Raw genomic sequence first — 23,870 nt, 5'->3', positions numbered from 1 at the left:
CTGAGCGCTGCGTTGGAATCAGACCCTGCTCTGAGTGGCTGCATGGGTGCAATGAAGGGACTCTCCTTCCCCATCTCTCTTCTCTTCACAGAAATACTAAGTCAACACAGACAACCAGGCTGGCCTGAGTTTGTTGCTGCGGTTGTCTGTTCGTGATGGTTTGTCCCAGCAGTATGAACACACCATCTCCCACCAGCACCCAAAGGCCTATGCTCTTTTGAATATACCACGTGTTTTTCTCGTAATGGCCAAGTAGGGATTTAACAGCTCTTCACCTTCACAAGCAACAAGGCCGCTGAACGGTGTAGGGCTCCACGGGCACGAGCGTGTACCTGTCTAGGCTGCACGCCAGACACAGGTGGGGTCAGTGCCACCCTTCACCTAGGCAAAAGGCTTACCTCCTGCTCAGCCTTTCCTCTCGCTCCCTTTCCTCTCTTCTCCTCAAGCGGTCCTGATTTCTCTTCTCTTGCTTTTCAGCAACAGTTTTCTAAACAAATAAAAAATGGGGAAAGTGAGGTGAGAGAAAGCTATACAACTGAAAGTGCATTTTGTTTAACAAAGCGTATTCATATGACCTTCTTCTGGTAATTTTAAATCTAGGGAAAATTCTAAGGAAACAGTTACACATTTCATTTCTAAAGCTTGTTAACAGTGAAGACAACACATTAAAAAAATGCTATTTACATTTGATAAATTCAGCAACAAACTGCATCTTCTAAAATAAATACTATACTTCTATAACACAGTTTACTGTGTTGCTTTAAAATAAAACAAAACGTTAGTTTTTATCAAAGAAGACTCCCCAAATTTGGTGATGAAACAGGACAGATGTGTCTAACCAAGCCCCCGCTGCCAAGGCACGACTGTCCTGAGACGGCCTCTGGCCTGGAAAGGTGTGCCCCCAGCTACCGTACCAGCTTGCACAGCTTGAACGCAAGGGGAGACACCTTTACGGAAAAACAATCAACAAAAGCTTGGCTCAAAAGTACCATCTGCATGTCTCCTACCCCTAACACCCACCCCTCAAAGCCCATCAACGCCCTCGTCTTTCTGCAAGTGAAATGCAGCCCTGAGCGGAGGTCTGAAGGCCAGCTCCCCAGGGAGCGAATCACCAGATGAAGGTCACCACTTTCATCTGCCCCAGAGGGCCGTCCTTGCTCCTAGGTGTAGGTGAAAGCAACAACTCTCCAGAGTAAGAGAACAGCAAAGACAGAGAAGCCTGCTCTCCTCACAACAGTTCCCAGACCTTCCCCTCTTCCATTTAGGGCCAAATTCCTTAGTCTCGTGTTTTGGACTGTGCACTCAAGGAACTGACAGCTTCAAGGATTAACTACCACACACATTCTTTCCTGAAACAGATCTGCCTGACGACAGGCTGACTCTGTCTCCCTTACACCCCGACCCTAAAAGGTGCTCCCACTTGACAAAAGAAAAGCCTCCCCCTCCCCACCCTGAACCTATCTGGGCTGTGCAGCCCCAAGGGTCAACACCTCTAGGTACCAAACAAGGGACTGGCGTGAGTGAAGCTTCTTTGAACTAAGGCACATTCTCCTTTTTTAAGAGACAGTTTAATAACGTACAAAAATCCCTATTTGGCCCTAATTAAGATGGTGGAGGGAGACACTTTATCCCCCACAAGAGTGCTGACCAATAAGCAAGAACTGGTAGAAATATCTTTCTCAAAGCTCCAGTTAAAGGACTGTAGTAACAGGGTGAGAGATAAATCAGGATGGATGCGACGTGAAAAGGGTAGGATCTCCTGGTGCACCGACTGCCCTCTCTGCCCTTCCCAGGCTTGGTGTGGAGCTGGCGGTGGAACTCCTATTCAGAAGGAGCACAGTTACCCAGGTGCTCATGCCGGGAATGTCAATGTCTGCCTATCATCTGTGTGCAGGTGGCTGGAGGGACCTGCCACACAGAACTGGCCCTACACTTAGAAAATGGCTCACTACTTTCTCTTAAGGACACTGTGGAGGCGGCCCGTGCATGGTGCCGGGGGCAGGGGTTCCCCGGACACAGCGCTCAGGTCTGGGAGAAAATAGTTCCTAGGGAAGAGCCACGTAAACAGGGGAATATGTCATGGCCATATGCACATGCCCAAAAATGACCAGGGAGGCTTCTATGCTTCTCGAGCTGTTCTCTGCCTGAAGAAGAGCATTCCCACATTTGCAGAGACTGGGAAAGGTGCCTTCTTTATTTCCTCCTCTTGTTAGCTCCTGGCATTCAAGGAAAGCTCTGTTGTTACACTAGCTGGATACAAGCTTTTAAGGAGCAGATGCCTCAAGAGTCCAAATTTCGACAATATTACATTAAAATATAAAAATGATCAGATTTCAACAAAAGGTTACAAAATACAGAAGGAAACAGTAAACAATGGCTCAGGAAAAGAAAAGACTAAAGCATCAGAAACCATCATTGAGGCAGAATAGTTTTGGAACATAAAAAATCCCCTTGAGTGGTTCAATAGCTGACTGGAGCTTGCAGAAGAAAGAATCAGTGAACTTTTCTTCAGTGAAGATAAAAATATCAAAACGATCCAGTCTGAAGGGTAGAAAGAGGACAGAACGAAGAAAAATTAACAGAGCCTGAATCATATCAACATAAACATAAGGAAAAGGAAACAAGGGAGCCTCAATGAGATGAAGTGATTTCTCATGGAAACCATGGAGGCAAGAAGGCAGTGGGATGACATTTTTAAAGGGCTCAAAGCAAAAAACTGCCAGCCAAGAATTCTCTATCTGGCAAAACTCTCTTTTAAAAATGAGGGAGCGTGGACCACATAAATCCTGAAACGCAGAGTGGCCAGCCTCTCTAGAACAATACCTAGTTCTATCCCCCTAGCCCATATGATCGGCAGCCCTTCCAACATGAAAAAGTTAGAACACCCCTAAAGGGTGGGAGAAAGATCCAAGGTGATAGTGGAGTTACACAGAGAAGGTAGGGTTTAACAAATAGGAACGATTGCTGACTCATTATATTGTTATTTCTTTAAGCCTCCTGTACGTTAGAGCAGCTAAAAATAAAACCTAAAATTGTGGAACTGTAACCCATACCAAACTCTGAAATCTGTTCTACTGCTAACTGTTGTAATGTACTTTGAAATTTATTGCTTTTATGTATGAATGTTATTTTTTTTTACTTTCTGCATGGGCAGGCACTGGGACCCGAACCCAGGTCTCTGCCTTCTGAGCCACTGCCTTGCATATAAGTTATTTAAAGAGAAGGAGGAGTATAACAGAAAAGATTTAGGATTTAACAAATAAGTAGGAGTGCTAAGACATTATATTGATATTTCTGTTGGTCTCCAGTGTCTCAGAGAAGCTAGAAGAAAAAACGAAAAACTATGGAACTATAACCCATACGAAACTTTACAATCTGTCCTATAGCTACTTAGGACATGTACTTAGAAATTTATTGCTTTTTGGTACAAATGTTATATTTCGCAATTAAAAAAAAATGATTAAAAAATTCCAAGATAACCAAAAGCTGAGGCAGCTTACCACTACTAGAGCATCCCTACAAGAGCTGCAGGTTGAAAGGAAAATAAAATAGGCAATAGACTGAAGCCACATAAAGAAAAGAAAGACCTCTGGTAAGGGTAATGCCAGGGGTAAATAAAAATGCCATTACTATCATACTTTTGGCTTCTAAGTCCACGTTTTGCATCTTACAGGACCTAAAAAGCAAATGCATAAAATGACTCAGAATGTGTAAACTTAAGTATATACTAAGTTGCTATCAAACCAAACAAGACTGTCATAGATTTAGGATGCTAAATTTAAGCCCCATGGTAAGCACAAAGGAAACACGGAAGACCATGCAAGCTCACAGGGACCAGGGCAGGGAAAATGGGAAGAAAACGCACTAGGGTGCAGGGTCTGTGCTTGGGGACACAAGGACATTTGAATACTGGGGGGTGCTGAGGGCAAATGCTGTGACTTTATTAATGCCACTGCATGGGATGCTTGGGAGTGGTTGATATGGGAAGTTTATGTCGTATACATGTTACTACAATTTAAAAAAAAACAACTAGAGAGATGACGATAAACACAATACAGGATCCTGGATGGGATCTAGCAGGGGAGGAGAAAAGGCTCAAAGAAACATTGGGACATACGGAAAACAGACTGCAAGCTTTATATTCATATTAAATTGCTTGAATTACGATAACTGCACTTAAGGTGGTACGTAAGCAAATTTCTTTGTTCTTAGAAATTTGTATCTGGAGTACCAAGAATTCAAGGAGCACACAACCTACACTCACATGTTAAGAAAATGGATTTATATATAGTCAGAGAGGATGGACAGATGGAATGATGTGGCAAAATGTTAAAATTGGTAGATATGGCTATCTGGGTGTGTTTGTTTGAAATGATGTATGTACCCTAGAAAAGCCATGTTTTAATTCTAACCTCATTTTGTAAAGGCAGCCGTTTCTTCTAATTCCTATTCAGTACTGTATGTTTGAAACTGTAATTAGATCATCTCCCTGGAGATGGGATTTAGTCAAGATTGGTTGTTATGCTGGATTAGGTAGAGGCTGTCTCCACCCATTTGGCTGGGTTTTGATTAGTTTCTGGAGTCCTATAAAAGAGGAAACATTCTGGAGAACGGGAGATTCAGAGAGACCAGAGCAGAACAACACAGCCATGAGAAGTAGAGTCCACCAGCCAGAGACCTTTGGAGTTAACGAAGGAAAACGCCTCCTAAGGAACCTCATGAAACAGGAAGCCAGGACAGGAAGCCAGCAGATGACACCGTGCTCGCCATGTGCCCTTCCAGATGAGTGAGAAATTCTGAACTCCATCGGCCTTCTTGAACCAAGGTTATCTTTACCTGGATGCCTTACATTGGACATCTCTATATACTTGTTTTAATTGGGACATTTTCTCGGCCTTAGAACTGTAAACTAGCAACTTATTAAATTTCCCCTTTTAAAAGCCACTCTGTTTCTGGTATATTGCATTTCGGCAGCTAGCCAACTAGAACCTCGGGATCCCAGTAGTTCGGAGTTCTTTATATGGAGTCTGTATTATTTTTATAACTATACTGTATAATTCAAAGAATTTAAAAATAGTTAATATATATATTCTTGTTTTTGATCTACTGTATACCACTCAAAACTGACAAGAAAACATGCTTTTAGATGACATTAACCCTTCAGTTCTTAATGTTTCAGGAAAAACATTTCAACATATTCAAATTTCAAATGCAGAGATATATGCTAAGATAGATGAAGGTGTAAAAAGATATCATATTAGGACAATTTCAAGATGATATGGAATGAAAATTCAATTTCTAAGAGAAAGGGGGTACAACATTTCCAACTGATGAGAGCAAATTTTTAAATGAGGGTAATAGTGGGTAAGTATCAAAAATATGTTTATAGTCCATTGAATAGACATAAAATATTTTCATATCTTCCGTAACTATAATCTTCAAAATTCCAACCCAGAACATGTGTAACAGAGTATATTCGTTTTTTCAAAATTCTACTGGGGATGTATGCAAGGGAGTTCAGTGGTAGAATTCTCATCTGCCATGCAGAAGACATGGGTTTGATTCCCAGCCCAAGGACTCCCCCGTAACCAGACCCCCAACACACAAACTGAACAAATGATGCTGCAATAATGGGATATTTACATGGAAAAAGAACGAAATGTGACACCCACTAAATAGCATACAAAAAAAAAATAGGCTACTGGGCATGGAAATAAAAATATCCTCACAGCCAGCACCCCTCCCTCTCTGTTCTCCACAATCTCTTCCTGGGTCCAAATTCACCGTCACCCACTGGAGAGCCCTCCTCAGTCACAGGACTGCTCTTTCCTGGGCACTGGTGCTGAACGAGGGATCAACTAGTGTCCTGAGTCAGGGGTGCCGTGTCATCCTGCCAGATCCCAGGCACCTGGAAGAAAATTCTGCCTATTCCCAACATCCTATCCTGGGCTCCCTGGGTGAAGGCTCCATCAAGCCTGAAGAATGACGACTCAAAGTATCTGTGATAAGTGTAACCTTCCTTCTTAATTGTCTACATAAGATTTCAGGTTGTTTCATCCTAATGCAGGGGAGTGCAGAACCCTGAGGACAGGGTAGAGGCTGACTGCAGGGCTATCAGGAAGGCCAGGTTACTTCCCAATCCCAAGAGTCAAAGGCCAGACGCCAGTGCCTGTAACTGGTGTCCAGTCCAACCATTCTCCAGCCACCTGCTTCTGTCCAAGGAGGAAAACTAGTGGCTACTGAGTGTATTTCCTTTCTCCAAGCAGAACTGATTTCAGAGGTGAGAAAGAGTAGTCTGTACGCTGGGACCAGACCCTGTCATTTCATTCTGTAAAAGAAGGGGCTCAGTCGAAACAAATCTCCACGGTCCGTCTGGAGCCTGATATCTTACGTCTCTTGTGCAAAACCTTAAGTGAGGAAATCTGAGTCTCTCATTGTAAAATTCAAGTCAAGTTCTTAGGGAGGATGAAAACACAAGACTTTCTAGGGTTAAAAAAATGTGAATATGACCAAAAGACCTCTCAGATTGCTGTGCAGCCACAATGCATCATATCTTACCCTCAACTGGTCAAGCTTCTCTCGGATCTGAATGAACCCCAAGTGTAACTTGCCACCAAAGTGGTCTGCAAGACGACGGTCGTTATCATGGAGACCAAGGTAGGCTGAGCAGACCTCGCAGACACGCAGTTTCTGTTGCTGGAAACTGGAGGCAGGCATGGAGTTTCTGTATTCCTCCTGCAGAAGGGAAGAGAAAGGTAAAAGCAAGGTAAGAACGACTGGCCACCAAGAGGTGATTTTTAAAGAAAGAACAAAAACTGACCTGTTTACAAAGCTTCAGATGTTTAAAAGCAATTCCATTTCACACTTTATTTAAGAAATGAAGTAACAGCCATGACTTTAGAGCAGAGATCTGCCTGTTCTCAGAGACCACCAGGAAGGCAAAAACTCTGCAGCATCAAGAGCTTCATGAGGACCAGAGAAACAAGAAGTGGGAATTTTCAACAGGGGTCTTCACAAACAACAACCACAAAAGCAAAAAACACAGAGCCAGCCATGGAGATTGTGCCCCAAAATTCAGGAAATGGTATCCCAGTGTAGCTCCAACAACTGAAGTTTGGAAAGACAAATACATTAGATACTTTCTCAAAGGAAAAAATGTGCAGAACAGAATGGAATAAAATAAACGCTGCCCCCAGAGCCACTGAGGAATATCAAGTTCAATCACAGAAAATAGCTTACCCAAACTCCAGGCAAAATGTAACAACAACAACAGAATGAAATGAGAAGCCTGGTTACTGCTGCTTATCTTCAAATTAAAATCTCCTACTAATGACACTGCAAAGCATTCACTAGGAAATGCAGACAGAAGAGCCCTTGTCACCTAGTACATTTTCATACGCTGCTGGTGAGAAGGTGGTACAACCAATGGAGAGTGCAATTCAGTGGTCTGTTAAAATGGAAAATTATCTACTACTGTCAGAAATTCTTCTTCAAGGTGTAGGCCTTGGAAAATTCTTGCCCATGTGCCAGCAGACAGGGAGTACATTCACTGCACAACCTAGAAGCCACCAATGGACACAAAGACTCCTACGTGGAGGAAAGAACTGAGGTAGGTGTGTGTGGCAGTGCTGAGGGGCAGTGCCAGGGGTGGAGTGGTATGCCCAATGGGTCACTGCAGATTCACACAGCTGATGAGCATACGTGTGTAAGTCATAAATGTATGAAATGAGCACTCAGTTATGGTGGGTGCCTCTTTGGGGGGACAGAACTGAGACTAGGGAGGAGGAAAAAGGGGAGCTTGGATTTTCATTATAATATATTACAACTTTCATTAAAAGAAAAAATCTCAAACAACAATAAACTGTGGGTACATGGATATCTGTGGTACTATTTTGTCCCTTTCTGTAGTTTTGACCTTTAAATGCCACTCTCTAACATCTAACTAAATTCTGTAATTATGCTGAATGAAAAAAGCCAATCCTAAAAGGTCATGCACTACATGATTCCACTTACATAACATTCTTCAAATGACTCTAGAGACCACAGAAACAGAGCAGACCAGTGGCTACTTGGGGCCCTGCGGGCATCTGCATCCTGACCCAGCCTTGGGCTGTGAAGGATGCTGCTCAGGGAAGATGGTAAATGGAGCCCAGGAGCTCTCTGAATTATTTCTAACAACTGCGTAGGAATCTACAAGTATCTCAAAACAAAAAGGCTTAAAAACAATAAAAATAAACTCTCAACTATCTTCTGCAAACACAAATCTGAGTGACTGAAACTGTTATCAAGGGTTCCCTGTTCTTCAATCAATGCTCTGCTGCCCCACTTTCAGCCCAGCCGGCCCACTCCTGGGTGGTCCCATCGCTCCGGCTCCCCACTCGGCATAGGCCTCAGGGGCATGCCCAACACCTAGAGCCCTGAGCACCATCTGTCTTCACGTCGCTGGTCATCACTGCACACCTGGCACCAAACCAAGCCATGGGCACGGGAGACCGAAATTCAGACTCATGCCAACAACACACACACATGATCTCCTCGACTCTACCTACCACCACTCCATTTGAACAACCTTTTCAGCTGTAGATCTTCGCCCCAGAGCGCCTGTGGACCCTAAGTCATACTCAAACCCAGAACCCCATTTCTTGTGAACATTTATCTTGATGAATCTCATCATTTGTTCACATGTTCTTCTTTCTGCACCCCAGGACTCAGCCTCCATGAAGAAGGACCTTAGCTCACAACTGGAAGCATGCCTGGCACACAGGCAGCACTTAGTAAACCTCCCAGCATCTGGTCTGACCTTGCACGGAGGTCACAGGCACCATCTCTTTCTTCCAATACCAGTGGGATCCTGAGAATAAGGGAACCCGTGGAGAAAATGGTCACTGATGATACAGACAATAAGTCCCTGACCCAGTTTCCTAGGCACTGCCTCTTTACCACACTGCAGTCCATCCTGGCCCCACACCCCAAGCCTGACCCTACCCCCTTGCTACCCACCAAACCCACTGTTCTCACTGCCAAAAAAGCAGTCCCATTAAGAATCTCACTCCCCTAAGAACATCAGGTTCCACTCGTCATTGCAATCTGTAGTCAATGTGATCCCAGCCACAATAGCGCAGTAAAACAAGAGCCCCCAAACTCCAGGGGGATACAGAGGGACCTGGACAGGGGAAGCAGGGGACACAGTAAAACCAGTGTCTACGCAGCCTTCTACGAGACAGCGTTCACAGATTCAATACTGCTCTGCTAGCTCCTCAACAAGCCTTCTCAGTAAACAAGCACAACTGCTGACATTCTCCACTGAGGCACCCCCCAGGGGTTAACAAACGGAAGGGGGATAGCCAGTTCCAGGCCACAGGCACGCTTACTTGGAGCCCAGAAGGTAAACTCTCTCGTGAGTCTCGAGGCTTTCCCTTTCCCCAAGGACATTTCTCTAACCAACCTCAGCTTCTTTTTTCTTTGCACGAACTTTCTCCACTTCCGTAAGGATCTTCTGTGATTCATCCACATTTCCTTCTGCTCCAAGCTGCTCGGCTTTAGCAAGGAGTTTTCCTATTTCTTCATTCAACTCATGAACTTTTTCTGCCTGAGAGGACAGAGAAAAAATCAGGTAAGCAGACATCCAAAAGAAAAAGATTTTTGAAGAAAGCTATGTGTGTTTAGTTGTGGTAACACAGACATAATATAAAAATAATTTTAACCACTTCAAACAATGGACAACTACTTGACACTAACATTGTATAACTTTTACCACTCTCTATTTCCAAACTATTTTCCTCATCCCAACGCAAATTCATACTCAATATTTAATTACTCTCCACTGCACCGTCCCCCACTACTGGTAACCACTATTTTGCTTTGTCTATGAATTTCCTTATTCTAAGCATTTCATATAAGATAAATCATACATTTCTTCTTTTATTTCACGTCTCTCACTCAAAATGATGTCTTTACGTTTCATCCATCTTGTTGCATGTACCAGCATTTCTTTTTATAACTCAGTAATTTTCCACTGAATGTGATGAACACATTTTATTTATCAATTCATCTTGTTGACAGGCACGGGGGGTGCTTTCACCTCTTGGCTATTGTGAACAATGCTGTCATAAATACTGGTGTATAAATGTACACCTGAGTTCTTGCTTTCAATTCTTTGGGGTATATACCTAGGAATGGAATTGTCAGGCCATACAGTGATTCTACGTTCAACTTTCTGAGGAACCAGCAAACTGCTTTCCACTGTGGTTGCGCCACTTTAGGTTCCCACCACCAACCACTAGAGTCCCGTTTCTCCACATTCACGCCAAGGCCTGTTACTTTCAGGCGGGTTAATGGTAGCCAGCCTAGCAGTATCTCATTATAGTTAAATTTTCATTTCATTAATGGCTAATAATGTTGAACACATTTTCATATATGTAGTGGTTTTCTGAATGTCTTCTTTAGAGACTTGTCTGTTCAAATCTTTGGCCCACTTTTAAATTGGGTTGTTTGTTTTTTGTGTTGTTGAATTGTTACAGTTCTTTATAATATTCTAGATATTATACCTTAACCAGATAAATGGTTTCCAAATATTTTTTCTCATTCTGCAGGGTGTCTTTTCACTTTCTTGGTAATGTCCTTCAGTATTTTTAATTTTGATGAAGTCCATTTTATCTATTTTATCTTTTGTTGCTTGTGCTCTGGTGTAAAACCCAAAAATCCATTGCCGACTACAAGGTCCTGAAGATATATCCTATCCCTATGTTTTCTTGTAAGAGTTTTATACTACTCTTATTTTTATTTTGGTCACTGATATACTTTGAATTAATTTTTTTGCATATGCTAACAGTGCTCCACATTCATTCTTTTGCATGCGGATTTTCAGTTATTCCAAACCATTTGTTGATGGGACTATGATTCCCCATTCAAGGAACATGGCCTTCTTGTAGAAAATCAACTGCTCACAGATGTATATGGCTTCATCTCTGGATTCTCAATTCTATTCCATTGGTTCACATGTCTATCCTTATGCCAGCACAACATGGATTTTAAGTACTTTAGCTTTGCAGTAAGTTTTGATATCAGGAAGTTTGAATCGTCCATCGCTGTTATTCTTTTCAAAGACACTACTGTCTATTGGGGCGTCTTGGAATTTCATATGAATTTGTGGATCAGTTTTTCCATTTCTGTAAAAAAAAAGGCTGCTGGAATTTTATATATGGTGTATTAGGGTTCTCTAGAGAAAGAAAATCAATAGGAAATATCCATAAATATAAAATTTATAAAAGCATCTCACGTGTCCATCAACAGACGAGTGGCTAAACAAACTGTGGTATATACATAACGATGGGATATTATGCAGCTTTAAGACAGAATAAACTTATGAAGCATGTAATAACATGGATGGACCTAGAGAACATTATGCTGAGTGAGTCTAGCCAAAAACTAAAGGACAAATACTGTATGGTCCCACTGATGTGAACCGACATTCGAGAATAAACTTGGAATATGTCATTGATAACAGAGTCCAGCAGGAGTTAGAAACAGGGTAAGATAATGGGTGATTGGAGCTGAAGGGATACAGACTGTGCAACAGGACTAGATACAAAAACTCAAAAATGGACAGCACAATAATACCTAAGTGTAAAGTAATCAAGTTAAAACACTGAATGAAGCTGCATCTGAGCTATAGGTTTTTTTTTGTCTGTTTTTTTTTGTACTATTATTATTATTTTTATTTTTTTCTCTATATTAACATTCTATATCATATTTTTCTGTTGTTTTGCTAGTTCTTCTAAATAGATGCAAATGTACTAAGAAATGATGATCATGCATCTATGTGATGATATTAAGAATTACTGATTGCATATGTAGAATGGAATGATTTCTAAATGTTGGGTTAATTTCTTTTTTTTTCTTTAATTAATTTAAAAAAAAAGAAAAAAAGCCCCTTGAAAGGAAGGATCATCTTTGGGAGAAAAAAAAATCTCTGCTGAGGAAAACAGCTGGAAACAGGAAGTTTTTGTGCTTTCATCCTGCCGGCTTTGATTCCACCACATCCCCATATCATGGAAAGGCAAAGACACTGATTTCAGCTATAATTTTTTTTTCACCAGAAGAGGAAAGACTTTGTGGACGGTGAGCTACCCCATAGGAAACCCCCCCCATCAAACCAACACCAACAATGAAGTGGGAAAAAAGAAATAACAAGAGATAAGTAGCAACTCAAAAATAATGCTGTATAGGTTTTTTTTATTTTATTTATTTATTTATTTATTTTATTAACGGAAAGAAAAAGAAAAAGAAATTAACACAACATTTAGAAATCATACCGTTCTACATATGCATTCAGTAATTCTTAACATCATCACAGAGATGCATGATCATCGTTTCTTAGTACATTTGCATCGGTTTAGAGGAACTAGCAACACAACAGAAAAAGATATAAAATGTTAATATAAAGAAAAGAAATAAAAGTAGTAATAATAGTAAAAAACAACAACAACAAACAAACAAACAAGCAAACAAAAACAAAAAAACCCCTATAGCTCAGATGCAGCTTCATTCAGTGTTTTAACATGATTACTTTACAATTAGGTATTATTGTGCTGTCCATTTTTGAGTTTTTGTATCTAGTCCTGTTGCACAGTCTGTATCCCTTCAGCTTCAATTACCCATTGTCTTACCCTGTTTCTAACTCCTGCTGAACTCTGTTACCAACGACATATTTCAAGTTTATTCTCGAATGTCCGTTCACATCAGTGGGACCATACAGTATTTGTCCTTTAGTTTTTGGCTGGATTCACTCAGCATAATATTCTCTAGGTCCATCCATGTTATTACATGGTTCATAAGTTTATCTTGTCTTAAAGCCGCATAATATTCCATCGTATGTATATACCACAGTTTGTTTAGCCATTCTTCTGTTGATGGACATTTTGGCTGTTTCCATCTCTTTGCAATTGTAAATAACGCTGCTATAAACATTGGTGTGCAAATGTCCGTTTGTGTCTTTGCCCTTAAGTCCTTTGAGTATATTCCCAGCAATGGTATTGCTGGGTCGTATGGCAATTCTATATTCAGCTTTTTGAGGAACCGCCAAACTGCCTTCCACAGTGGTTGCACCCTTTGACATTCCCACCAACAGTGGATAAGTGTGCCTCTTTCTCCGCATCCTCTCCAGCACTTGTCATTTTCTGTTTTGTTGATAATGGCCATTCTGGTGGGTGTGAGATGATATCTCATTGTGGTTTTGATTTGCATTTCTCTAATGGCCAGGGACATTGAGCATCTCTTCATGTGCCTCTTGGTCATCCGTATTTCTTCTTCTGGTAGGTGTCTGTTTAAGTCTTTTTCCCATTTTGTAATTGGATTGGCTGTCTTTTTGTTGTTGAGTTGAACAATCTCTTTATAAATTCTGGATACTAGACCTTTATCTGATATGTCGTTTCCAAATATTGTCTCCCATTGTGTAGGCTGTCTTTATACTTTCTTGATGAAGTTCTTTGATGCACAAAAGTGTTTAATTTTGAGGAGCTCCCATTTATTTATTTCCTTCTTCACTGCTCTTGCTTTAGGTTTAAGGTCCATAAAACCGCCTCCAGTTGTAAGATTCGTAAGATATCTCCCTACATTTTCCTCTAACTGTTTTATGGTCTTAGACCTAATGTTTAGATCTTTGATCCATTTTGAGTTAATTTTTGTATAAGGTGTGAGATACGGGTCTTCTTTCATTCTTTTACTTATGGATATCCAGTTCTCTAGGCACCATTTATTGAAGAGACTGTTCTGTCCCAGGTGAGTTGGCTTGACTGCCTTATCAAAGATCAAATGTCCATAGATGAGAGGGTCTTTATCTGAGCACTCTATTCGATTCCATTGGTTGATATATCTATCTTTATGCCAATACCATGCTGTTTTGACCACTGTGGCTTCATAATATGCCTTAAAGTCCGGCATCGCTAGACCTCCAGCTTCGTTTTTTTTCCTCAAGATGTTTTTAGCAATTCGGGACAACCTGCCCTTCCAGATAAATTTGCTTATTGGTTTTTCTAATTCTGAAAAATAAGTTGTTGGGATTTTGATTGGTATTGCATTGAATCTGTAGATCAGTTTAGGTAGGATTGACATCTTAATTATATTTAGTCTTCCAATCCATGAACACGGTATGCCCTTCCATCTATTTAGGTCTTCTGTGATTTCTTTTAGCAGTTTTTTGTAGTTTTCTTTATATAGGTTTTTTGTCTCTTTGGTTAAATTTATTCCTAGGTATTTTATTCTTTTAGTTGCGATTGTAAATGGGATTCGTTTCTTGATTTCCGCCTCAGCTTGTTCATTACTAGTGTATAGAAAAGCTACAGATTTTTGAATGTTGATCTTGTAGCCTGCTACTTTGCTGTACTCATTTATTAGCTCTAGTAATTTTGTTGTGGATTTTTCTGGGTTTTCTACATATAGTATCATATCGTCTGCAAACAGTGATAGTTTTACTTCTTCCTTTCCAATTTTGATGCCTTGTATTTCTTTTTCTTGCCTAATTGCTCTGGCTAGAACTTCCAACACAATGCTGAATAATAGTGGTGATAGTGGACATCCTTGTCTTGTTCCTGATCTTAGGGGGAAAGTTTTCAATTTTTCCCCATTGAGGATGATATTAGCTGTGGATTTTTCATATATTCCCTCTATCATTTTAAGGAAGTTCCCTTGTATTCCTATCTTTTGAAGTGTTTTCAGCAGGAAAGGATGTTGAATCTTGTCAAATGCCTTCTCTGCATCAATTGAGATGATCATGTGATTTTTCTGCTTTGATTTGTTGATATGGTGTATTACATTAATTTTCTTATGTTGAACCATCCTTGCATACCTGGGATGAATCCTACTTGGTCATGATGTATAATTCTTTTAATGTGTTGTTGGATATGATTTGCTAGAATTTTATTGAGGATTTTTGCATCTATATTCATTAGAGAGATTGGTCTGTAGTTTTTTTTTTGTAATATCTTTGCCTGGTTTTGGTATGAGGGTGATGTTGGCTTCATAGAATGAATTAGGTAGTTTTCCCTCCACTTCGATTATGTTGAAGAGTTTGAGGAGAGTAGGTACTAATTCTTTCTGGAATGTTTGATAGAATTCACATGTGAAGCCGTCTGGTCCTGGACTTTTCTTTTTAGGGTGCTTTTGAATAACTAATTCAATCTCTTTACTTGTGATTGGTTTGTTGAGGTCGTCTATTTCTTCTTGAGTCAAAGTTGGTTGCTCATGTCTTTCCAGGAACCCGTCCATTTCATCTAAATTGTTGTATTTATTAGCGTAAAGTTGTTCATAGTATCCTGTTATTACCTCCTTTATTTCTGTGAGGTCAGTAGTTATGTCTCCTCTTCCATTTCTAATCTTATTTATTTGCATCCTATTCTTCTTTTTGTCAATCTTGCTAAAGGCCCATCAATCTTGTTGATTTTCTCATAGAACCAACTTCTGGTCTTATTGATTTTCTCTATTGTTTTCATGTTTTCAATTTCATTTATTCCCGCTCTAATCTTTGTTATTTCTTTCCTTTTGCTTGCTTTGGGATTAGTTTGCTGTTCTTTCTCCAGTTCTTCCAAGTGGACAGTTAATTCCTGCATTTTTGCCTTTTCTTCTTTTCTGATAAAGGCATTTAGGGCAATAAATTTCCCTCTTAGCACTGCCTTTGCTGCGTCCCATAAGTTTTGATATGTCGTGTCTTCATTTTCATTTGCCTCTAGGTATTTACTAATTTCTCTTGCAATTTCTTCTTTGACCCACTTGTTGTTTAAGAGTGTGTTTTTGAGCCTCCATGTATTTATGAATTTTCTGGCACTCCGCCTATTATTGATTTCCAACTTCATTCCTTTATGGTCCGAGAAAGTGTTGTGTATGATTTCAATCTTTTTAAAATTGTTAAGACTTGCTTTGTGACCCAGCATATGGTCTATCTTTGAGAATGATCCATGAGCACTTGAAAAAAAGGTGTATCCTGCTGTTGTGGGATGTAATGTCCTATAAATGTCTGTTAAGTCAAGCTCATTTATAGTAATATTCAGATTCTCTATTTCTTTATTGATCCTATGTCTAGATGTTCTGTCCATTGATGAGAGTGGTGAATTGAAGTCTCCAACTATTATGGTATATGTGTCTATTTCCCTTTTCAGTGTTTGCAGTGTATTCCTCACGTATTTTGGGGCATTCTGGTTCGGTGTGTAAATATTTATGATTGTTATGTCTTCTTGCTTAATTGTTCCTTTTAATAGTATACAGTGTCCTTCTTTGTCTCTTTTAACTGTTTTACATTTGAAGTCTAATTTGTTGGATATTAGTATAGCCACTCCTGCTCTTTTCTGGTTGTTATTTGCATGAAATATCTTTTCCCAACCTTTCACTTTCAACCTATATTTATCTTTGGGTCTAAGCTGTGTTTCCTGTAGACAGCATATAGAAGGATCCTGTTTTTTAATCCATTCTGCCAGTCTATGTCTTTTGATTGGGGAATTCAGTCCATTAACATTTAGAGTTATTACTGTTTGGATAATATTTTCCTCTACCATTTTGCCTTTTGTATTATATATATCATATCTGACTTTCCTTCTTTCTACACTTTTCTCCATGCCTCTCTCTTCTGTCTTTTTGTATCTGACTCTAGTGCTTCCTTTAGTATTTCTTGCAGAGCTGGTCTCTTGGTCACAAATTCTCTCAGTGACTTTTTGTCTGAGAATGTTTTAATTTCTCCCTCATTTTTGAAGGACAATTTTGCTGGATATAGGAGTCTTGGCTGGCAGTTTTTCTCTTTTAGTAACTTAAATATATCATCCCACTGTCTTCTAGCTTCCATGGTTTCTGCTGAGAAATCTACACATAGTCTTATTGGGTTTCCCTTGTATGTGACGGTTTGCTTCTCTCTTGCTGCTTTCAAGATCCTCTCTTTCTCTTTGACCTCTGACATTCTAACTAGTTAAGTGTCTTGGGGAACGCCTATTTGTGTCTAATCTCTTTGGGGTGCGCTGCACTTCTTGGATCTGTAATTTTAGGTCTTTCATAAGAGTTGGGAAATTTTCAGTGATAATTTCTTCCATTAGTTTTTCTCCTCCTTTTCCCTTCTCTTCTCCTTCTGGGACACCCACTACACGTATATTTGTATACGTGTATACAAATTGTCTTTGAGTTCACATTGTCTTTGAGTTCCCTGATACCTTGTTCAAATTTTTCCATTCTTTTCCGGATAGTTTCTGTTTCTTTTTGGAATTCAGATGTTTCATCCTCCAAATCACTAATTCTATCTTCTGTCTCTTTAAATCTGTCATTGTAGGTATCCATTGTTTTTTCCATCTTTTCTACTTTATCTTTCACTTCCACAAGTTCTGTGATTTGTTTTTTCAGTTTTTCTATTTCTTCTTTTTGATCAGCCCATGTCTTCTTCATGTCCTCCCTCAATTTATCGATTTTGTTTTTGAAGAGGTTTTCCATTTCTGTTCGTATATTCAGCATTAGTTGTTTCAGCTCCTGTATCTCATTTGAACTATTGGTTTGTTCGTTTGACTGGGCCATATGTTCAATTTTCTGAGCGTGATCCGTTATCTTCTGCTGGCGTCTGGGCATTTAGTCAGATTTCCCTGGGTGTTCGACCCCATAGGTTGAAAGATTTTTCTGTGCAATCTCTGGGTTCTGTTTTTCTTATCCTGCCCAATAGGTGGCGCTCGTGGCACACGTTTGTCTACGGGTTCCACCAGTGAAAGTTGCTGTGGGTCCTTTAACTCTGGAAAATTCTCGCCATAAGGGAGGTTCGGCAGCCGAAGCATCTTGGAAGAGTGCCAATCGGCCTGGGGTTCCGAATGCGGGGAGGGTCGCCGGCCGCCGCAGCACGGGATAGCGTCCGGCCGAATTAGCTAGTCGGCCCGGGGTGCCAAGCGTGGCGGGAGGGCGCCAGCTGTCGCAGCCCGGGAGAGTGCACTGTTCCCAGCCGGACGGGGGAGTCACGTGTTTGGAAGGGATCCCCCGGTCACTGTTCTCCGCAGTCTGGGGATTTCCGACCCAACTCTCTCAGTTGGTCCGGGGGGCCTCGCGTGGTGGGGGCACCAGCCGCTGTGGCCTAAGGGGACCGCCTGTCCAATTCTACCAGCTGGCCTGGGAAGGTGGAAGGGAGGGACTCCGGTCGCTTCCCGTTCCACCCAAGAAAGCCCGTGCCCCTTGGTGATCTCACCGGAGCTGGTTCTCCCAGATAGTCAGCCGTTCCAGGATGGGGTACTCCGTCCCTTTGATCTCCCTTGTGGCTCCGGGAGCTGCTCTGTATTATCTCCACTCCCCCAGTAGCTGTTCTGGAGGAGGAAAGGTGAGGGTGGCAAGGCTGTCGAGGCTGGTGGCGGAGGAGCCGGTGAAGGCGGAAGAGGGGAGAGGAGGGCAGGCGGGTCCGCTGCTGCGGGGCATGGGCGCCGCGCGGCGGGCCGGCGGACAAAAGAGGGGAGAGGAGGGCGGGCGGGTCCGCTGCTGCTGTACAGGTTTTAACAATGAAAGGGAAATATTAATTATTTGTTTCGCTTTCGCAATTGTTTCCCTCCACAAATCTCCTATAAATTTGGAATCCTTTAAGTGAAAAAAAGTAAGTAAGATAGATACACTAATAATAATTTTTCTTTTCTCTAAAAAAAAAAAAAACAGCATCTCACGTAACTGTAGGGCAGGCTGTGAAGCTGACGACTCCAATAGAGGGTCTGGACGAATTCCACAGGAGGCTCGCAGGCCAAAGCAGAGAGCCTGTCTCTTCTGAATCCTCCTTAAAAGGCCTCCACTGATTAGATTAAGCATCATTCATTGCAAAAGACATGCCCCTTGGATGATTACAAATGGAATCAGCTGTGGATGCAGCCAATGTGATCACGATTTAATTCCACAAAATGTCCTCATAGCAACAGACAGGCGAGCACTTGTCCAACCCGACACACAAGTACTAACTGCTAGCCAAGTTGACACATGAACCTGACCATGACAAACGGACTGCAATAAATTTGCAGATAGCTTTAGGCAGTACTGATACCTTAACAATACTAAGCCCTCTAAATCCACGGATATGGGAGATCTTTCCATATTTTTAGGTCTTCAATAATTTCTTTCAGCCATGTTTTGTAATTTTTAGTATACAAGTCTTTCACCACTTTGGTTAAATTTATACTTAGGTATTTTATTCTTTTAGATATAATTGTAAAAGGAATTGTTTTCTTGATTTCTTTTTCAGATTGTTCATACTGATGTACAGAAACTGATCTTGTACCCTGCAACTCTGCTGAACTGTTATTAGTCTAGTATCTTTGGATTCTTTGGCATTCTTTCTATATAGGATCATGTAATCTGCAAACAGGGATAATTTGACTTCCTCCTTTCCAATTTTTCTATCTTTTGCCTGATTGCTCTCTGGAGAACTTCCAATACAATAATGAATAACAGTATTGGCAGTGGGCAAACTTGGCTTATTCCTGATCTTAGGGGAATGCTTTCGGCTTTCAATCATTGGGTTTGATATTTGTTACGGATTTTTCAAAAATGCTCTGTATCATATTGAGAAAGTTCCCCTCTATTCAACTTTCTGAGATTTTATCTTAAGAAGGTGTTGGATTTTATCAAATCTTTCCTCCATCAGTTGAGATGATCATGTAGTTTTTATGCTTTTAATTTTTTTAATGCAGTGCATTACACTGATTAATTTCATGTCGAATCATCCTTGCATTCCTGGAATAAATCCTCAACTTGAGAATCCTTTTAACCAACTGTTAGATTCAGTTTGCCAGTATTTTGTTGAGGGTTTTTGCTGCGCTATTCACATGGGATATTGGTCTGTAATTTTCTTTTCTTGTGCTGTCTTTATCTGGCTTTGGTATCAGAATAAAGATGGCCTCACAGAACCAGTTAGGAAATAATTCCTCCTCCTTTTTTTCTGGATGAGTTTGAGAAGGATTGGTGTTAAGCCTTCTTTAAATGTCTGGTAGAATTCAGGACTGAAACCATCCAGTCCTGGGATTTTTTTTTAATGATCGATTCAATTTTTTTACTGGTTATAGGTCTGTTGAGATTTTCTATTCTTTCTTCTGGCTGATTAATTGTATGTTTTCAGGAATTTCTCCATTTCATCTAGGTTTTCTAATTTGTTGATGTACAAATTGTTCATAGTACCCCGATAATCCTTTTATCTCTGTATGATTGGTAGTTATGTCCCCACTTTCATTCCTGAATTTATTACTCGTGTCCTCTCTTTGTCAATCTTATTGATCTTTAATTCCTTCCACTAGCTTTATATTTCATTGCCTTTTCCTGTTCTAGCTGCACAAAAGGAGAAGTTAGGTTTCTGATTTGTGATCTTTTTAATGTAAGCATTTAGAGCTATAAATTCCCCCTTGAGCATTGCCTTCATTGCATCCTACAAGTTTAATATGTTGTGTTTAGTATCTTGTTCATCTCTAGATGTTTCCTAATTTCCCTTGTGATTTCTTCGTTGATGCACTGGCATTTAATAATTTGCAATTTCCACATATTTATAAAATTTTAGCTTTCACTGTGATTAATTTCTAGATTTAGTCTATATTGTGTCAGAATTATTTTGTACAATTTTAATACTTTAAAATTTATTATTTGTTTTGTGGCCTAAAATATCGTCAAATATCGTCTATCCTGGAAAATGTTCTGAGAACTTGAGAGGAATGTACTTTCTGTTGTTGGCTGGAGTGTACTGTATAGGTAACTGCGAACAGCACTGTTCAAGCCATCTATTTCCTTACTGATCTTCTGTTCAGATGTTCTCGCAAATGCTGAAAATGGCACACTGAAATTTCCAACCACTGCTCAGAACCATCTATTTCTTCCTTCAGTTTTGTCAAGTTTTGCTTACTATATTCTGTGGTCTACATTGTAAAGTACATACAGGTTTGTAAATATTTTACCATTTGGCTAGATTGAAACTTTTATCAATATATATTATCCTTGTCTCTTTTAATCTTTTTTGACTTAAAATCTGTATTTTTCTGACAATCATATAGGCACTCCAGCTCTCTTTTGGTTACTATTTGCATGTAATCTTTTTCTACCCTTTTACTGCCTTTCAAGCTCTTTGTGTCCTTTCACCTAAAGCGAGTATCTCATAGATGGCATATAGCTGGATCATGCTTTGTCATCAATCTACCAATTTACCAATTTCTGCCTTTAAATGGGGAGTTCTGCCCACTGATATTAAGATAACTGAGAGGAAGGATGTAGCTTCTGCCTTTTAGCTTTTTCTTTCTGTATGCCCTGTATGTTTTTTGTTCCTCAGTAACTCCATTCCTGCCCCTTTTAATACTTAGTTGCTTTTTTGTAGTGCACCATTTTGATTCCCTTCTTTACTTTTCCTTTTTTTTTTTTTTCACCTTACAACTGTTGGTGTCCCCCACAGGTCCCTCAGGGTCTTCAGTTTTCTTCATTATATTTTAATTTCTGTTTCTCACTGGATAATTTCAACTGTCTTGTTCAAATGTGCTGTTGAATTTGTCTAATGAGCTTTTCATTTCAATTACTGTACCTTGACGCTCCAAAGTTTATAATTCTACAATTATTTTTAATTACAATTAAAAATTTCTTTTATAATTTCTCTCTCCATTTTGTTCAGACAATGTTTTCCCAAGTTCCTTTAGTTCTTTGTATATGGATTCCTTTTGTTCACTAAACATATTTAAGATGGGTGATTTAAAGTCTACAACTAAAAGTTCCAACGTATGAGCTTCCTCAGGGATGATTAATGGTAAATTCTTTTTTTTCCTGTGAATGACCCATACTTTCTTGTCCCTCTGTGTGTTTTGTAATTTTTTTTTGTTGAAGACTGGCCATTCTGGCTATTATGCTGTAACTCTCTCAGGAATTGCTACGTTTCGCTTAGGGGCTAGAGTCATCAATTTTTGACTGTCCCAGATGATTTTTGCTCCCAAACAGGGAATGGAAAGAAAAAAATCAAATAAAATGAGGTATCACCTCTTTAAGACTCTTCTGCTGCTTTTACCAGAAAGGTGTTGGAATGAGGGGCCATCCTCAGAGCCAACCCCTCAGGGATCTGCCATAGCTGATCAAAAGCAGAGACTGGTGATCTAGACCACAGCCCTCCAGATTTTGGAGCACTAAGTCTTTATGTTTTGGTCTGGCACCAGCAAGCTTCACTAGGAGCCTGGACTGCAGTCTCCACAGTTGCCTGCCATGAAGTTGTGGGATGTGGGATGGCAGCTGCTGCTGGAGGGTGTGAAATTCACCAATATTTACCACAATTTACCAGCCTTTTCATCAGCTCGTTCCTGGATGCTACACCGTGTTCCACTAAACTCCAGAGTTTCAACATAATTGATCTGGACAGTTCCTGCCAGTTCAACAGTTGTTTTCATGGAGGGAATGAGTCCTGATTCTTCAAGATGGCTACTCCATCTTCCCACAATTCTTTCAAAAGTGAAAGATTTTTAATGCAAAGAAAAACAAGTGCTGTTCTTGCTGAATTTTCCATCTGTTCTGCTGAAAACAAATGAACAGCCCAAGTTCCAAGCTGGGTCACATCCGTATTTCAGCAAATTATAAAATCTTTATTACCAACATTAAGACTCTGACCATAAATGAAACTGTGAAACATTCTGAGAAAAGCACCATCTCCGTCACTTCCACAATAGTGTTTCAAACATCATCATGTTGGTAACTTTTTTTTTTTAATGATTAAACAAATTTTTTATAGAATATACATTGCATGTGGTTACCATTCACTGTAAATACATGGGGATATTACCTCTCAAACTAGTTTTTTCCCATGTGTCTTTTCTCCAAAAACGGTGCAACAAAAACTTAGTCACTTAAATGAAGAAATAATGAGCCATCCTTGAACCCCACATCAAGGCAGTGTGCAAATCCTCATGTTGGTAATTTTATATGTTGTCTCTTTGCATGTCTTCTATGACACTTCTATTACCCTTACCCAGTGGGTGATAAAAAACAAGATTCCTCTGTCTAGGTTTAAAAGCACAAGTTTGTACTATAAGCAAAATGCCCTGGTTATTGAGATTTACCTTCAAGGACAACAGATCCTTTGGTACAATCAGCAATTACATGTACCCTAAGAAGAAATGCTTTTATACTACTCAAAGGAAATGACCAGGAAGGTCTTAGGTTCCCTCGCGGGTTAGAGAGCAATGCACCTGGCACTATGCCACCTAGAGACCCACCTCACCCTTCTCAAGTGCAGAGTGGTACATGCTCACATGGATTTGCTGCAGTTTAACCATTTCCCTCCTAATGTTTCCTGTTTTATATGGGGATATTAAAAAGAAATTCTAAAAACACAGGAAAAAAAATGGATAGAAGCAGCAGCAGCTCCTGGGGAGTTGGGGCAGGGGTAGGGGTGAGAGTTCACTGTTACTGGAAGGCTTGGCCTAAGTCTTTCCTCCTTCCTGGGAACACAACATGCAGGCAGTGAGGAATGTCCACCCCAAAGATGCCCTGGGCTGCTGGGAGGCTGTCATGTACCCCACAAAAGCCATGTTCTCCAAATCTCATCTTGTGGGGGCAGACCTACTGTTGAGAGGGATCTTTTGATTAGGTTGTTTCCATGGAGATGCGACTTTGGCCCATTCAAGGTGGGGCTTAAATCTGCTTGCTAGAGTCCTTGAGCACTGAGAGTTCACAGAAGCTCAGAAAGAAAACACCCTGGGGAGAAGCAAGAAGGACCCACAGGAGCTGAGAGAATCGTTTGAAATCAGAAGCTGGGAAAGAAGGACAGCAGATATCACCACGTGCCTTCTCATGTGACAGAGGAACCCAGGATGTCGGCTGCCTTTCCTCTGAGAAGGTATCCTCTTATTGGTGCCTTAATTTGGACATTTTCACAGACTTAG

At 40.4% G+C, this 23,870-nt stretch overlaps 1 protein-coding gene across 4 annotated transcripts in view; it reads right to left on the bottom strand.

Moving 5' to 3' along the window:
• The window catches only part of LUC7L (LUC7 like), a 53,829-nt gene that overhangs the window by 4,552 nt on the left and 25,407 nt on the right, over positions 1-23,870 (bottom strand). For all 4 annotated transcript variants that reach the window (XM_077142343.1, XM_077142344.1, XM_077142347.1 and 1 more), the window contains 3 exons: positions 9,446-9,589; positions 6,559-6,735; positions 399-487 (listed from right to left, as the gene is read on the bottom strand). In XM_077142343.1, the coding sequence (XP_076998458.1) occupies positions 399-487; positions 6,559-6,735; positions 9,446-9,589 (410 nt within the window). The remainder of the gene's footprint in view (positions 1-398; positions 488-6,558; positions 6,736-9,445; positions 9,590-23,870) is intronic.

Source organism: Tamandua tetradactyla, chromosome 23 (genome assembly GCF_023851605.1).
Source record: "Tamandua tetradactyla isolate mTamTet1 chromosome 23, mTamTet1.pri, whole genome shotgun sequence".
In the NCBI taxonomy this organism is placed as follows: Eukaryota; Metazoa; Chordata; class Mammalia; order Pilosa; family Myrmecophagidae; genus Tamandua; species Tamandua tetradactyla.
The sequence above is the reverse complement of the archived record's forward strand: the minus strand, read 5'-3'. Positions and strand labels throughout refer to the sequence as shown.